At 45.8% G+C, this 17,496-nt stretch overlaps 1 protein-coding gene across 7 annotated transcripts in view; it reads left to right on the top strand.

Annotated features, from left to right (window-relative positions):
- MAP3K3 (mitogen-activated protein kinase kinase kinase 3) overlaps positions 1 to 17,496 on the top strand; it is a 2,022,699-nt gene that overhangs the window by 830,162 nt on the left and 1,175,041 nt on the right. For all 7 annotated transcript variants that reach the window (XR_013594968.1, XR_013594969.1, XM_078645061.1 and 4 more), the window contains exon 7: positions 7,673 to 7,806. Coding sequence is in view for 5 of the 7 variants with exons in the window: in XM_078645061.1 (XP_078501187.1) it covers positions 7,673 to 7,806 (134 nt within the window). In the remaining 2 variants the exon portion in view is untranslated. The remainder of the gene's footprint in view (positions 1 to 7,672; positions 7,807 to 17,496) is intronic.

Genomic DNA, 17,496 nt, shown 5'->3' with positions numbered 1-17,496 from the left:
TGTTTATGTTTGAAGGGTTTATGTTTCCTCATCCCTTCCCTGTATGATACCCCCTTAGCACAGAACTACACATTACATGCTTGGCAAGGCACCCATAGGTGATCCCACTGTGTGTATACTTTGGCCACACTTGGCTGGCTCCCATTACGGCACGCTAACCCCCCACACCTCAAGAGCACGACGACTTCCAACAAGGTGCCTGACCTGGAATGTTAGCCGGCTGAACGACAGTGGAGGGCGAGGCGCCATCTTGTGTTTCCCAGAGCTAGGTTGGGCCGGAGTTAGCGGTCTAGCTTACCTGGGGAGGCAGGACATAAATTGCACATGTGCCCTCGGCCGCGCAGCGGACGAGCGCAGCGGGCGCGACGATGGCGTGCCGAATGTGCGCCTAAGGTAAGCCCGTCTGCGCCCGTCCACGCCCCGTCGGCGCACAGGGCCAGGAATGCTGATGCTGGGGCGGCAGAGTCTGGAGATGAAACATTGTGCTACAGTCGTGAGGCTTTGCTCGCACTTAACAAAGACCCATGCAACAGCTCCAAATAATGGGAAGTATTATACTCCATGTCACGCTATAGCCCCGCCTGCCAGTTTCAGTTCACAGATCACTCATCCGCCTCCCCGTGTAGGATTGATCATCATACCAACATTCGAGCAGCACTTATTAATGCCCGCTCGATGGTCAAACACTCGGAGGAAGTTCATGAATTGATTGTGGACGAGTGCCTCGACATTTTGTTCATTACGGAGACTTGGTTGAATGAATTCTGCGCCCCAGTGATTGAGTTAGCCACTCCACGTGGGTACAGGATAGCCAGGCTCGACCGTAATACTGGCAGAGGCGGAGGCATTGCTATGATTTATAGGGACAACTGGATTCTAGCAAAGGAATGCACAGGGGACATTCTAGGAGGGGAAGCTATGGAATTTTCTTTAGCTCTTTCCCCCCACTTCACCTTAGGTGGGATATTGGTATACCGTCCCCCCGGTCCCCCAGGTACCTTCCTTAAATCTTTGGAGGAGGTAGTCACACAAAGAGCATTGAGGTTCTCCAAATTCATACTGCTGGGTGATTTTAATATCCATATAGATAATCCTGTAGCCCCAGGGACAAGGGATCTACTGGATTTGTGTGACGCAACCTTCCTCTCACAACAGGTCCCTGATTCTACCCATTCAGGAGGTCACTGTCTTGACCTGGTGTGTTCCAATTTTTCCCAAACACCTGTGACCTCCCACCCTGTCACATGGTCAGACCACCATCTCATCCGCTTCTCCTGGGATTTGGGTAGCCCGCGTAAACCGTGGGCTGGGAACCACGGTCCACCCCAAGAAAAAATTAACATTCCAGCCCTATCCACCGCTCTAGCACAGTCCCGCCCTGTTGACGCCTGTAACTTAGAGGCGGCAGTGGAAAACTTCTCGGAATGGATGCGCACTGCTATAAAGACGCTCCCCATCCGTTCAGGAAATAATCGACCACGAGCCTCTCCTTCTCATCCATGGTACACCGATCGCCTAAAAACCTTGAAGTTAGGTTGTAAAGAGCTAGAGCGGGCAGGGCGACGGGAGTACTGCTCCATAGCTAAGGCGAAATTACGCAAGGCTCAATGTGAGTACTATGCTGCCATCAAGTTGGCAAAGGGTGATTTCTTTGCCGAGAGAATTTCTAGAGCTAAGAACAATAGCAGAGAAATCTTTGCTATTGTGCGGAGCTTTACCTCTCCAGTAGCAGAGGCCTCCTCCACGCCTACTTCCCCCAGTTGGTGTGAAAAGCTGTCCACCTTTTTTATTGAAAAAATTCAAAAGATACAGGCCAGCCTTAAGCTTCCCACCCCTGCCAACCTATCTTCTACTTGGACATCTCAGGATAATATCGAGCCTACCCAGTTCCTTTCTGGCTTTGATAGAGTGGAAGTGAAGGATGTGGAAGCCATTCTTAAATCCCTTAAGTCAGGGTCCCCGACAGATCCCTGCCCAGCTAGGGTTCTTAGTGGGGTGGCCGATGTAATCGCTCCTATAGTAGCGTCCTTGATTAATGAATCACTGCAATCAGGTGTGATGCCCTCTCAGTGGAAACACGCTAAACTTCTCCCCTTGATCAAAAAGCCTACGGCTGATCCACTGCTCCCTTCGAACTATCGCCGCGTTTCCCTTCTCCCAGCTCTTGCTAAGGTCTGCGAGAAGGTGGCGTTTAAACAACTGGAGAAATTTGTGGAAGCCTCAGGGGCCCTGCACCCTGCTCAATCTGGCTTCAGATCATCCTTTAGCACCGAGACAGCGCTTGTAGAGGTCTCGGAGGCTATTAAAGAATGCCTTGATGGGGGCGGCAGAGCGGCTCTAATTTTATTGGACCTCTCTGCCGCGTTTGATACTGTTCCCCATCTCAAGCTTCTCTCCAGGCTGTCGGACATCGGGATTGCAGACTTGGCACTAAGATGGGTGGAATCATTTCTTAAAGATCGCTTCCAACAAGTATGGTTACCCCCATTCCACTCGTCTGATAATAAAGTGGAAACAGGGGTCCCACAGGGCTCAACACTCAGCCCTCTATTTTTCAACGTCTATATGACCCCCCTGATTTATCTGGCAGAGAGTTTGGGTGCTAAAATTATGGCCTATGCCGACGACACCCAACTTCTCTTCACCTGGAAAGGCAATGATTTACAGACTGAGAAAGCCCAGCACTGTCTAACGTCAGTATTTGCCTGGCTGGCCAAGGCCAGTCTGAAATGTAATGAGGAGAAATCCGAAATACTCCTTTACGGACAATTCCCCACAGGTTTCAAAGAATCATTGTGGCCCACAGGATAACCCTGCCCAGAGGGTGACTGTGGGATAGCAAAAAACTTAGGGATTTGGTTTGGGGCAGATATGTGCTTCCGCGAACAGATCACAAGACTGGCGGGAACCTGTTTTGGCACCCTTACAACCCTAAGGAAATTCTTTCCCCTCCTCCCTAGAGCTGCTAGAGAGGCTGTGGCTAGGGTTCTCATACTCTCGCGCATGGACTATGCCAATGCCCTGTATATTGGCTCTCCAGAGTTTCTTTTAGGGAAACTGCAGGTGGTACAAAACGCGCCGGTTAGGCTCCTTTTTGACATCCCTAGGAGACTAAGTGTCCGCAAACAACTATGCGACCTCCATTGGCTCCCGGTGTCCCAAAGAGTACGTTACAAGGCACTGGTCTTGGCTCATAAAGCCCTCCATGGCCCCTGTCCAGCCTACTTGAGGGCTAGGTTTAAGTTCTCTCAGCCGGCGCGTCAACTATGCTCGGCAGCACTTAGAAGCCTGGTTGTCCCTAGGTTTCGGAAAGCTCGCCTAGGGGGCAAATCCTTGGCGGTTAGAGCGGCCAATATGTGGAACGCCCTGCCAAACCAACTACGACACACAATAGATCTGACCAGTTTTAAAAAACTATTAAAAACACATCTGTTTAAACAAGCCTTTTAGATTCCCGGTATATGCTGTCTTTGTTTCTTCTACGCGCCAGGACAGTCTCGACTAACAGTGCGCGATATAAATCAGCCTATAACATAACATAACATCCGTCTCTTCCCCATTTACTCTGTAGGAGACGTTCAAAGTGGTTATTCGTGGAGCATATATTGCAAAACAAGCTGGAGTATTGAAGGCGACCTGAGAGTAGCTAGCTATGTTAGAAGGAGACATTCAAGCTCCTGAACTGGAATACTTCACCACTATATGCACTTCCTCCATGGCAAATATTTGCGCTAAAATCTCGGAATACAATGCGCTGCGAGAAACTAGATACATTAATCGCAAGGCGACAGCTCGCCGCTACGGCTAAAGGAATCGTCCCGGTAGGACTTTTTGGCTAATTTGTTCTGTAGGCCTTGGACTATGTAGTTGAACTTTTGGATGAGAACCAGGAATGGCAGTCGACGTCCGACGGCCTGCTCGGGACCAGGACTTCCTTCTACATCTGACTCTATAGTGCAACGCCAGTGCAGAGTGGAGAGGAATTGGCAGCTTATTTTGACACTTTACAATTGCTCTGGCTCAACCAGGCCTATCAGCTCTACTTATATTCCCCTTTCACAGAAGAGGAAGTGCATCAAGTCATACAGAGCCTCCGCAGTGGCAAAGCGCCCGGTCCGGATTAGTTCACCACCTCCTTCTACAAGAAGTATAGCGGCCGCCTGCTCGTGCAACTCCTATCGATGTATGACGATGCCCTGATGTCGGGGGAGTTGCCACAGTCCCATTGCGAAGCAGTTATCATAACGATAATCAAGCAAAACAAACCAGTGAATTGCTGCTATCAGTGATTCATGTGGAAAATGAAATGCTCACAAAATCACTGGCGAATCGCCTGCTACCTCTACTGCCAGTAATAGTTCTCACAGAGCAGTCGGGCTTCATCACGGGACATTCCACGGCTCACAGCCTGCGCACGATGTTTGCACACATGCCCTCTGTGGATCTCCAGCTCGCTGTGGCTGCCGCCTTATTGGACGCTGCAAAAGCGGTTGACTCGCTGGAGTGGTCCTTTCTCTATCCCTCCTGGTGTGTCTTGGCCTCGGCCCTCAAATTATGCGCCTGATTTGGCTATTATACACCTGCCCGACAGCCAGACTACGATTAAATGATCTGATCTCAGACCTGTTTCTGGTTATAAGCGGCACTCAACAGGGGTGTCCGTTATCCCCGGTTCTTTATGCAAATGGTATGGAGCCACGAGCTGCATCATCATGCCCGTCGGGGGCTCGGCTTCAGTGCCCAACGGAACTACGTATCTATGTATGCAGACGACATCACACTGTATATCTGGGAACCTCAAACCAATCTCGACCCAGTCATTCGCGAGGTCATCAGATTTGGAAGTTACTCAGGCATCCACATAAACTGGGCCAAATCCACTCTATTTCCACTAACTGAAAGCACACAGCTGTTTGACTTAGAATATCCCCTGCAGTGGCCCTCAGAGCAAGTATACTAATTGGGTGTCTGGATTAGCCGTGACATTAACGAGCACTGGCGAGCAAACTAAGGCCAGCCATGACATGGCTGTAGGAGCGGATCCTGATCTGGAATAGACTGACAGTGTCTCTGAAAGGGCAAATTGCGATTGCAAAAATGGTCATGCTACCCAATTTTTATATCTATTCCTCAATATCCCACTTCCCCTCGCAATTCCTCCGGCGCCTTCACTATATCTTGGTGTCCTTGGTCTGGGCTGGGAAACCGTAGAGAATTCAATGGGAGACGCTTGCACTACCCTTCCAGCAGGGAGGCCTAAATGCACCTGACATGACTCTATGCCCTATGTGCTCAGGCCCAAAATCTCCACTTCTGACTCTACCCCACATAGTTTCAGCCCCACACAGGCTGGTAGGCAGACTTGGGGGCCCATGTCAGCTATCCACTGCTCTACCGGCTCGTCAAGTCCACGCGAGCAGAATTCAACCCAATTGAGTGTGTCAGATAGGTTTGGGATGGCATGTGTCACCCTGCTAAGCTGTCCTGCCTCTATACTCCTTGGATCCCCCTCACAGAAAACACCCAAATACTAGCGCTGCAAGGTGATGGTTCTAGGGCATGCGCGCATAATAACAAGCTTATCACACTAGCTGACATTTATTCTAATGAACAATTCATGGCCCCCTTTGCTGCTGCAGACCTCCATCGCCCCACCGCAACATACATTCTGCTTTGTTACCAGATACGAGCCGCCTGCCACTTAATGGGCCACACATTTCCAGTGCCCCTGCGCACACTGCATCCGCCTGAGCATATGTTGACAAACAATTCACCTCACCTTGCACGATGGGCAAACACAAGTTACAACGTGTGTTCTGTGTGTTGGGCAATTTTCGGTGCTCTCTTCTTCGGGAGAGTGATTGATTCAGATTATCCATCTTCTTGGAAGCAAATAACCCATTTTGAAGCCTTCAAATTGGTTTGTGCACTGGCAGAAGCTTGGATGAGCTCAAGACAATGCTGGACAGCAATGAAGTTGCTGGACGAATACTGCAGCCTCTGTCATTTGGCTTTTACACAGTCCATGAACATACCCTCCTGCTAAATCTAAATGAACTTGGCTTCCATGGAACCATTCTCAACTGGATCTTCTCCTGTTTCTCCTAGTAAAGTATCATCTCTCTCCTCCTTTCATATCACCTCCTTTCAGCACTCTATTGTATGTCTACCCATGAGTCTGTAACTGTACTTCATAAAGTTTTTGACCGTCTTCTCAAGCCATCTTGTATTGGATGCTGTGAGGTTATCTGAAAGTAAAGTTATTCAAAGCCAATATCCTAACTTGCTGAGAATGGATGACCTACCAGCTAACAGCAACCTAGCCCCAGAAAGTACCACCCCTCCCCCCTTCTCAGCGGTGTAATAAATTGAAGTGAGAAATCCGGGAGTGAAAATAGATTCCAACCTTGCAATCGACCCCCGAGTAAATCAGTCACAAGAAATGTTTTCTAAACCATGGGACTTATTCCCAGCATCTTTACTCATTTAGGTTTTTTTACAGGAGCTCCATACTACTATCACTCTTGCCTCTCTTGCCTGGTCTATGTACCCATACTCCATGCATCTCCCCCACTTCATAGATGTAAAATAATGCAAAATGTAGCAGTAATACAACTCCTACGCTTGCACTTTTATATAAACATCTCACCAAATTTCTGGGATGCTCCTTCTTCAAAGCATTTGCCCACTTTGACCCCTATGTCACAGGCCCATCGTCATTGAAGTGAAACTGCAACAATATTCCCAATCATGACCGCTTCCCTCTAGACTCTCACTCCTTCTAATCTTCCTACCCGACAGAGCCATGCATCAGGTAAACCTCCCTCGCAGTTCATGCAGCACAGTTATTTAACTCCTCCTGACAAAGAAAAATATCTAAGACTACCTGAAATTAAGGAATCTTTCCCCCATAAACAATTCAGTATTGCACCAACCAGGCGACAGAAACATTTGCGGTCTTAACCCGGGTATGGACAACACTCCACTAAATATCATACCTACTTTAAGTACTAAAATCTCCCCACAAAGGTGGCAGATGTCTCTCTCTCTTTCACGCCAGTACTCACCTAAGCACAGCAACATGAACACAGCATCAAGGCAAGAGTAAACACTTCTAATCATTCATGACAACAGGACACTTCCAAGAGAGCTCAGACTTGCAAGTAATTGTAACCACTTACTCTTATTCTCTCTTTCTCTCCTTCACTTAGCTTCAAACCTAGCCACTGAAGCATATGAAACAAGAGCACAGCCCTGGTCATAACGCAAGCACTAACACACTTCTACCATAGGCCACAGTTCAAACCCACACCAGCCAAGCACAACCTTTGAAATATTGTGCTGCTCTTTTGCCAAAGCCTTTCGGTGCCTCTTCAGGGAGAAGCCCCTTGTAAATGTAATTAAAGTGCAGAATAATACAAATGAGTGTCAGATATTATGGAGGTTCATCAAACTTCCAAAGGTAACAGAACCAAAAAAGATTTCTTCTGAAAGTCTCGGTTTGACCATAACTACAGAACTGCTGTGGCAGACTTCGTCATTGTATCATGTATGAGACGTGGATTGTGTTAATGTCAATTACAAATGTACAGATATTTTAAAATTAAGTCAGAAGCTGTATTATTCACCTGTTATAAAGACGTTAACTGTAATTTATATTTAAATGGTGCAGGTTCCCAGAACACAGGTCGAAGTTCTCCTCCTCCTGGCTATGTGCCAGAAAGACAGCAGCGAATGGCACGGCAAGGTTCATACACAAGCATCAGTAGCGAAGGTGAATTCATTCCGGAATCTAGCGAGCAGTGTGTAAGTTCAAAGAGACACACCTTACAGGTTGATTGCAAACTTGTTTGTATTGTAAATGTGCTTACGTACAGAATATTCACTTGTTATTTTATTGAATAGATACTGTGTATCTCAAAGTCACGTTAGGTACAGAAGGGAAGTGATTTGATTATACTTATTTTTTTTTCTTTTTTAAACTTTATTTATTGATTTTATTTAACAGTCCACAGCAGTGTACATAATTCATTGTCAATAACATTATAGCAGGGGAAACACCATGCAATCCGTGAGAATTGAATAAGAAAAAGCAAAGCAAACCGAAAATGATCCATAATATATGCAGTAGAAACAGCAGTCACGTTATAAGGGGCACACCTCAATCATGAATATCCTGCAGCAGACATCTCTACAAGGGAAAACAAATTATAACCATATGCAACATTAGTATCCTCAATGTCATATTGTAGTTAAAGAGGAATTGTTCACGGATTGTAATTTTAAACATCGTCCGTTCGTTCCATTTTTGTCTCTGGACTACAGATACTGTTTGTACAGCCCCCAGAATTTCTTAGGGCGGCTCTGAGGAGGCATTAGCTCACTATATGTTTCAGGATGTGTGTTACAAAAAAGCATATCTTTTTCCCACTCCAATTATGAGGGTGGGAGTCCCCATGCCCAGCGCATAGCTATTCATAGTCATAGTCAAAACCTTTATTCAATCAGATAGAAAATAATCATAAAAATAGAGGATAAAATAAAAACCTATTTTCAATATTCATTTTCATTTTAGACAATAATATAATTAATTTCATCTATAGTTAAAGAATTAAAAGTCTTTTCCATAATATGAAACCAATCGTTACACTATCAGGTCCCAAATAGCTTCAAACAGTTGCAAACCCATTGATTTTTAGTATCTCCCTCTTTTTTCTTTTTTTCATGCTGGCCCATAGGAACAAAGCTAATGAAAAACATATCAAGGGGTCAGATGGACCTTTTAAAAAAATATAATGCCACTTGGCATTGATTAAAAATCATTTTCTGTAATAGCGGCTTTAGATAGTCATTCCTTTCCTTCTTATAAAGACTGCAGAATAAAACTAGGTGCAAATCAGTTTGTTTAGACAATTTGTCACATGGGCACAAAATTAGATCAGCGTGGTTATAGGTTTTATCAGGGTAACCTAACATGAGCTTGATCATGTTCAATCGAAACCTCAACAATATAAATCTATGTTGTGGATTAGTGACGTCTACAAATAGAAAAAACCTCTCTGTCACTGGGGGGGTTTAAGACAAAGGTTACAACTGCATGGTTCTCTCTACGGTGTTCCCTTCTCTCATAATCCATCATCTTCAGAAACATGCTTTTGATCTTTTGCTTTGAGACCTTACTGCATGAAGATGGATTCTTAAACAATTGGGAAAGGCCAATTTTGTTCAAGAGTGTTTCTACATAACCCAACCACCTCAACATCCTAGAATTATCCATGTTTAAACAATTCTTTATTATAGTTTGCGTCAGCGACATTGTATCCCTCCTCCATTTTGAGTGCCACAAGAGAATGGGGGCCAGTTGTAATGCATCTGTAATGTGAGGGAGGCCCAATTCTCTGTGTAGAATGTAGTTGGAAGCAGAAACAAGAAGGCTCACTAATGATTTAAAAAGCGTTTTTTCAATAGTTTGGAGTGCACCCGTGTCTACAATGCCCCACACCCCAGCCCCATATGTTCCTGCTGCCTTAACTTTGGCCTGATAAATGTTTCTTATCAATAGGAGAGGCCTAACCCCTAGTTTTTTAGCAAATGATTTTACAGCAGAAAGGCTTCTTTCCATTATCCCCTTTCTTCCTTCGACTAAGCTTGACCACGATAAGTTCTTGTCAAAGAGTACCCCCAAATAGGGGAAGGAGTCAACCACCTCTATTCTCTCCTTCTCCACATATAAATCGGAAGTTCTATCGCTTTTCCTTGCTCCCACTATAACTGCAAAGGACTTAGTGTGGTTTACCCTCAGATCTATTGAGTCCATGACGGATACATACAAGGATATCAGGTGTTGAAGACCCTGCCTCGTCCTGGCGATCAACACGCATCATCTGCATAGGACCTTATATGGTGCGCTGGTGGTTGGCACATGTGTTCACTGATTGGTGGTTGCATCTGGTGTATCCTCATTGGTTGGGTATTTGAGGGTTCTGACTGGTTTCTCGGTCTGTGATTCAATCATTGCAGGGTTGGGACTAGGGCTAGGGTTCGGATTTCTATTGGGAAGTAGGGACTAGGGCTTCCTATGTTATTGGTTGTTGAGAGTAGGGTGGGACTAGGGCTAGGGTTAGAACTTCAATTGGAAGTAGCTATTTAGTGCTTCTGGTGTGATTGGTTGTTGGACCAGGTGTGGGACTAAGAGTAGGGTTAGGCTTGCTATTGGAAGTAGGGACTAGGGCTACCTGTACCATTGGCTGCTTGGACTTGGATTGGGACTAGTGGTAGGGTTAGGGCCTTTACTGGACGTAGAGATCAGGGTTTTTGAACTGATTGGGTGCTTGGACTAGGGTTAAGATTGGCTGCAAGGTCCTGGTCTCCTATTGGTTCTAGAAGTTAGGGCTAATGTTGTGATTGGATAATGTTAGGGCTAGGGTTCCCATTGGCTGAAGGGGTCACCTGATTACTAGGGCTACAAAAAAGGCCAGGCTTAGGGCGTCTCAGCCCGGGCGTCGAGGCTAAGGGTGGAGAGGACAAGGGTAGTTGCCTGTTTGGGCCTGTAAGGGTGGAGAGGACAAGGGTAGTTGCCTGTTTGGGCCTGTAAGGGTGGAGAGGACAAGGGTAGTTGCCTGTTTGGGCCTGTTTGGGCCTGTTTGGGCCTGTTTGGGCCTGTTTGGGCCTGTTTGGGCCTGTTCGAGACTGATCGAGACTGATCGGGACTAGGGACAGAAATGCTGCCCTTTTTCTCATTAAAAAAAAAAAAAACCTTCACTCTTTCATCCCTCCACTATCCTTTTTTCTATAAAAATTAACAGCCTAACATGTTCACTTCTCAAATTCCATGTTCCATATTCAACTATACTAATATACTGCCCAAATAACTGAATAACATATCTACTACTCAAATTACTTCATATTTATACTATACTAATTTTCAACACTAATCCTTTATGGGTTCCGGAGTGGCGTGCTACTCGCCAAAAAGCGCTTCAACACCCATCAGGGGTAACAAGTGCTATATGAATGCAAATCTTTCTTCTTTTATCCATCCGCTATCCTTCTCACTCCAAGTAACAGACTAATATACACCACTGAAATTACCTCATATTTCATCTATCCTTCTGCTATAATTCCAAATCCGAATAACTGACTAACCTATCCACCACTTAAAATGTACTTGCATGTTTCACTATACTAATTCAACACTAATCCTCTGTGGGTCCCGGAGTAGCGTGCTACCCGCCGAAAAAGCGCTTCGACGCCTCGTCAGGGGTAGTAAGCGCTATATAAATGCAATTACAATACAATACAATACAATATGCCAGGATAGGTAGGAGTTGTGAATTAAACATGGGAACGTCCTTGTAGTCTTGATGAGAGCGTTTTCTACTCCGTTTGTGTAAATGGAGAAGAGGAATAGAGCAAGGACGCATCCCTGCCTTACTCCTCTAGCAATTTTAAATAAGGGTGTGCAGTCCCCATTTTTAGTGTATCGGACCCAGGCCGTGGCATTGGGGTACAGCTGTCTGATGAAATTTAATATGGCTGGGTCAACCCCCATTTCCCCATTGTAGTCCATAGCTTTTCATTGACCACACAGTCGAACGCTGCTGACAGGTCCATGAAAGCCCCTCCTTCATCCTGGTATATTTTTCTGTTACAAGCGCCAGAATGAAGCGCTGGTCTACTGTGCCCCTTCCCTGCTGGAATCCATATTGGGCCTGGATTAAAATGTTGTTTTCCTTAGCCCAACCCTCTAACTTAGAAAGGAGGAGCCAGCCCATAAGTTTTGCTGTTGTGTCCAGCAGGGAGATTGGCCTATAGTTTTTTTGGATCGGCCCTGTCTCCTTTTTTATACATAAGGATGATGACACCTGCAAACCAGGACTGTGGGGGACCTACTCGGCCTATACTATTCATAACATTTGTTAATAGGTGTGCCTATACCTCTGGTACTCCTTGAAAGAAATCTATTGGGACACCATTCGGTCCTGGGGCCTTACCTTAGCTGCACGACATTAAACTTTCTTTTACTTCCATAAGTGAGAATGAGAGGGGGAGGAGCTTGAATGCTTGTTTCCATGTTAACAGATGGTATTTGGGGATCTATAGTTAAAGAAATTTTTTTCTCAAAATGGGCTACCCATGCTTCCTCATCTACGTTGTTATCTATTGGAGGATCTACAGGATTTTTAAAATGCAATGCATTTACAATCCTCCAGAAGTCACGGCTATTACCCATTTTGGCTGCTTTAGTGAGATCCTCCCATATTTCTTCTTTTATAGCCTTTTCTCTATTTCTCCTAGTGAATTTATATGTAGACCACAGTCCCCTGATTTCGTCTGGGATTCGGGGTTTTCTTTTCAAGGCATTCAGTCAGGCTCTCCTTGCTTTTGTGCAAGGGGAGTCAAATAAGCCCCTATCAGGCGTCTTGTCCGTTTCTTTTGTGCGTGTAAGAGCCAGTTTTACCTTCTCTAGGAGATCACTAAAGGCCTTCACAGTTTCTCCTGCTTCAACCTCTGAGTCTAGGCAAATTGCTATCTTGCTCATTGTGCTTGATATAATTTCTGCAGTTAGTTTAGGTTGGTCAACACAAGCCCATTCTAATTGTATGCCATTCCTCCTTGCCACTATTGGGGTCAACATTTAGACTATGTGGAGACTGCCCCATAGATTCTTTTATCCGTAGTGATAAAATAGCATGATCGCTAAAGGTTGTGAATTGATTTGGCGCTTTACTGGCTCTAGAGCTAATAGGGGTCGTAACCAACATATAATCAATGATTGACTCTGGGCCATTTCTTTGGAAGGTTCCTGCCTTATTACCTGATGCTAGTTCTAGATCAGCCATCATTACCATATTTCGCGCTGTTAGCATCTTATTTAAGCAGTTACCATATTCATTATGTGCAAATGATTTATATAGTTGCCCCCCAGATCCTCTAAGCCACATATAGGGACTGCATTGTATTTACACAGATGTATATTACGGTTCCCAACCAGACAACATTGAAATCATAATTCATCTTATTGCCTGTAGAGTGGTCAAGAGCCTTATCAACTTCACCAACAATAGCATGTCTATTTAGGCCAAACTCATTATTCTAGGTATTAATTAGTAGCTATCTGCCTTCTTGGTGTATCTCCAGTGTAAGAATGTGAAAATTTGTGTTTGGGGATTCAAATTTTATTACCTTCCCTGGGAAATTATTCGGGATCAAAGTCAAAATGTCTCCCTTAGCCCTTCCCTGAAGATGAAGATTTAGCTGGGTTTTGGTGAGAGCAGTACCCATTTACAAAAATTGGGTCAATAGACCATGTCTCCTGAAAGCATGCGATGTCATGACCTTGCCATATTTTCAACCAATTTTCATCGCTTAATTTTTTGGAAATGCCAGCCACATTCCATGAGGCTATCGTGAGGACCGTTTTGGTGACCCCCCTTTGTGGATCGAGTGAATGAGAGGTCACTTCAGTATGACAAGCCAAATTAGTCTGGTTCTCACAGTTAACTTGAGAATTTTGCAGGGATGGGTGCAGTCAATTGCACGCTTCCAGGTCAGTCAATGAGGCAAATCGATTCTCAAGAGTTAAGCTCTGCATTATAGAGGAATCCCCTGGGGTCTTCCACACCTGATTCCCCTTCTAAGGTAAATTATTCTTTTGGGGTAACAAGGAAAGTGGTTTATAAAAATAGTGTACCGGTAATCCCACAATTTCAGAGTTATTTAAAGAGAAGTTACCTAAATTATCCAAAATATATCGGACTATGAATTCATTATTAAAATTTAAAACCAAACAGTCTCCCACCATTTCTTTTCTTGCAGGGCCCACCCAGGCTACCCTTCTAGCCATAATCAACTAGTTTGAAAGATTCCTGGCTCTCCCCCCCCTCTCACTCAGTTTTTCTGTCAACCAATGTAATGCTTTAAACATCAATTGTCCTGTGGATTCTGGTTGACCCTCAGACATCAAAGGTGTGTTCCCTAATACCAATACGAATGGTACGACTGCCGGGGGAAGATGTAAAGTCTGTATTCCATTCAGTAGTGGACTAACATTCGCCATTTCCTCTCTTTGAAGATCTATTTGATTACCAGGCATCATTCCTCCTCGGGAGTTTGTAGCTATGTTCAAGGGTGGGCTTAGGTGGTTTGTTACAACATTCATGGCACTTAACTGATGCTGGTGAAATTGGGTATTGCTAGGTATGCTTAGGTCCGCTCTCACATACCGCTTCGTAATCCTGGATGGGGCATTGCTGGGGTTGATAGATTGGGGCTCGTTTTTTTGGATAATCCCCCTCTCCTCTGTGCTATTTAAAGTATTTTGGGGTTGGGTCTCTTGTTCCGACCTTTCCCTTCTGCTTAATTCAGTCCCCAGTGGCCCCATATTCGGTGGGAGGACTAATGTCTCTAATGCCTGTTCGTTTTTTTTCATCTGTAACTCCAGGGCCACTAGCTTCCCTTCCTTCCGGGTCAATGTAGCAATGATGGGGTTCAACATCTTGGCTACTAAGGTCTCCAGTCTCTGCCACATATCCTCATTGGTCAGGGGCCCGACTGATACTTTAGGAATACTTTCTTCTTCTTCTTCTTCTTGCATATCTTGAACGGGCTCCCCCTCCTCACAGTTCCCACTTATTTTGGCTTGTCTGGGCACCTTTGCCGGTTTTTGATTCTGTGGGCACCCCTTCTTTTTCTTTTTCTTAGTTTTTCCAAGTTGGTTCCTGTGACCTTTTTACCCCCTACACCTCTGGCAGATGTTCCAGGCTTTATTGATAGTACAGATTGATTGGGCGATGCTCCCCTTTCTCTCTCTGTCTCCTCCCTCTGAGTTTGCAATGAGGGTTGTTTTATAATATGGAGACGTGTCTCAGCCATCAAAGAGGAGGTAGTTTGGAGGACCGGTTCCAGGGATAGTCGGCATTCTGTGATTTCAATTTTGTGTGCTAAAGCAGATGTTGCTTAAGCTAGGAACGAATCGAGTGTTCACACGATCCCCTCCCCAGATGGTCATTCCGGCCCCTACACTTATTCATCGTATCACTAGCAGTTCTAATCTAGTTAAAATCTTTGGTCTTTAAAGCAAATGATATGAAGATAGCAATAATATTAAAAAGGAAAACAATGGGTATCGCCTGTACCTTATCTGAATTTGCTTCTTTTCAGAGGGTCAGCCCAGCCTCCTCCGGGCGTGGACAAGCCCGCCCTTAGCCCGGAGCGCGTGCGCGTCCCGCACCGTGGGACTGCGTTGCCGCTTTATGCGTGTTGAGAGACCCAGGGGCGGCTGGGAGTTGGAGTCCTCTCTCCTGCCATGTCACTCCCTACTCAGCCGTTCCTCCGAGGGGTCATATGCGGTTACACCCGCAGCGGAACTGCGTTGGCTCTTAATGCACGTTGAGACACCCAGGGGCGGCTGGGAGTTGAAGTCCTCTCTCCTGCCGTGTCACTCCCCGCACAGCCTTTCCTCCGAGGGGTTGTATGCATAACTATTCGCCTCTTTGCTAAATGAAGTCCCAAACCCAAAAGCTTCCTAACTCCTTTAGGTTGTGATTTAGTGAATCCTAATAGAGCTAACAGGGGGTCTGGAGTAAGTGGAGTACCAATGATGTTCCTCAATTCCAAGAATATCTGGTTCCAAAAAAACGCATTCTCCGTTATTGCATCTTTCATAGATTCACATGCTTGTATCTTCCCCGTCGTCATGGTGGGAGTCTCACGGTAACAGAATGAGCAAAGCAGTATCATAGAGAAGAAAACTGCATAGAAAAGCCCCTAAATGTAAATGTAAATGTAAATGTTTTTGAGCTTGTAAAGCGCACTGCTACCCGTCCATAGGTCTCCTGGCGCTGTATAACTCTGGGGAACCCGTCCTGGCTTTCCCTGTGGGATGGTCCCTTGCTGGGAGTCCCCAAGGTGGAGCCAGGCATCCCCGGAATTGGTGGGGCAGTTGTGGAGATTAGGCAAGCTAATGCCCAGAGTTGCCGAGTGGAACCCCTGATTAGAGTAAGCACCGAAGCGAGAATTATCGAGTCCGCTGACCAAGGTCCACGACCCTAGGGACTGTAGTATTTGGTAACCAGACCTCCTCATTGTTTGGTCCAAAAGTCAGCCAATCAGCATTGCTGCCCTGCCCTCACACTCCCCAGCAGAAGCTTCCTGCCTCAGATTTCCAACCGCCTTCGTGTGAGAAAGGAGTCTCCCTGAGCTCTGCTCAGTTTGCTGTTCCAGTGTGAACTATTGACCTTTGGTTTTTCAACTGTATAATCTTCTGGATTAAGGTATTGTGTGTACCTATTTCTTTTATGATGGCTGAAAGCTCTAAAAAGAGGCTTTTCAGACTTGCAGATCCTGTGGAAAGGCCAGGCTTTTCTCTGAAGACCCTCACAAGGACTGCTTATACTGTCTCCATCCAAAGCATGTGGCTAAGGATTGTAAATATTGTAGAACCTTCTCTGCTAAAACTCTGAGGGACAGAGAGGCTCGTCTGCTGTTGTGGCTTCAGAAGAAGAAGGCCGCATCAGATTCAGATTCTGGTGAGGACTCTGCTCCTTTAACGCCTAAAAAGAGAAAGGCCTCACATTATGAGGAAATGGTGGAGTCTAAGAAGGCTAAATCTAAGGTGAAGGAAGCATCTTCTCTTCCCCCTACTCCCATCAAGAAGTCGTCAGGTCAGAAGGGGGCAGGGTCTGCTCCATCGACCAGTTCCCTGGTTTCTGCTGTAAAATCTGGGGCAAAGACTTCAGCTCCGTCGACGACTTCACCGTCCACGACGACGGGAGCTAAGACCGTATCGACGACGACTACGTCGACGAGCTTGATCATACCGTCGACGACACCGTCGACGACGAAATCGGTGTCGAAGTCGTCGACGGGGATCCCGTCGACGATGGCTTTAGTGACGTCGGCTCCGTCGACGATGACTTCGTCGACGACGTCTCCGTCGACGACGAGTATAATTTCAACGGCAAAGGCATTCAATTAACCGCAATCGAAGACTTTGATATCCTTCCACTCATTTCAATCTTCGAGAGGTTCGGCGACCATAAGCAAATCTGCAGAATTCACGTCGTGGACGCAGATTTCGCCTCTACCCCCATCTTCTTTGCTGGAGCAGGATTCAGAAGGAGAGGAGTCGTCTGGAGTGGCCTACAGTCCTTTGCAACTTAAAATAAAGAGCCAGGACACAGACGATGAGGAGGTGTTTTCCTTTAAGGAGAGAGCTCAGTCTCAATCTGCAAGATATGAATCTTTCCAGGAGACTTGTGACTATGCTGAGGAAGAGGAGCAGCAGGAAGAGTCGCGAGAGGAGTCGCGAGAAGTATCAGTCTCCATTCCTACGGCTTTGGTTTCTTACCTGAGGTTCATGATTAACGACTATTATCGTCGTTTTCCAGAGGCGAATAAGCCTATACTGTCTACGCCGGCACCTGCTACACAGCCTCCGAGAACCCATTCTACTCCTCACACACAGTTTATGAGGTCACCTCCAGTGGACACGAT

The sequence above is a fragment of the Lissotriton helveticus genome, chromosome 5_1 (genome assembly GCF_964261635.1).
Source record: "Lissotriton helveticus chromosome 5_1, aLisHel1.1, whole genome shotgun sequence".
Lineage (NCBI taxonomy): Eukaryota > Metazoa > Chordata > Amphibia > Caudata > Salamandridae > Lissotriton > Lissotriton helveticus.
This window is presented reverse-complemented; position numbering and strand designations above follow the sequence as displayed.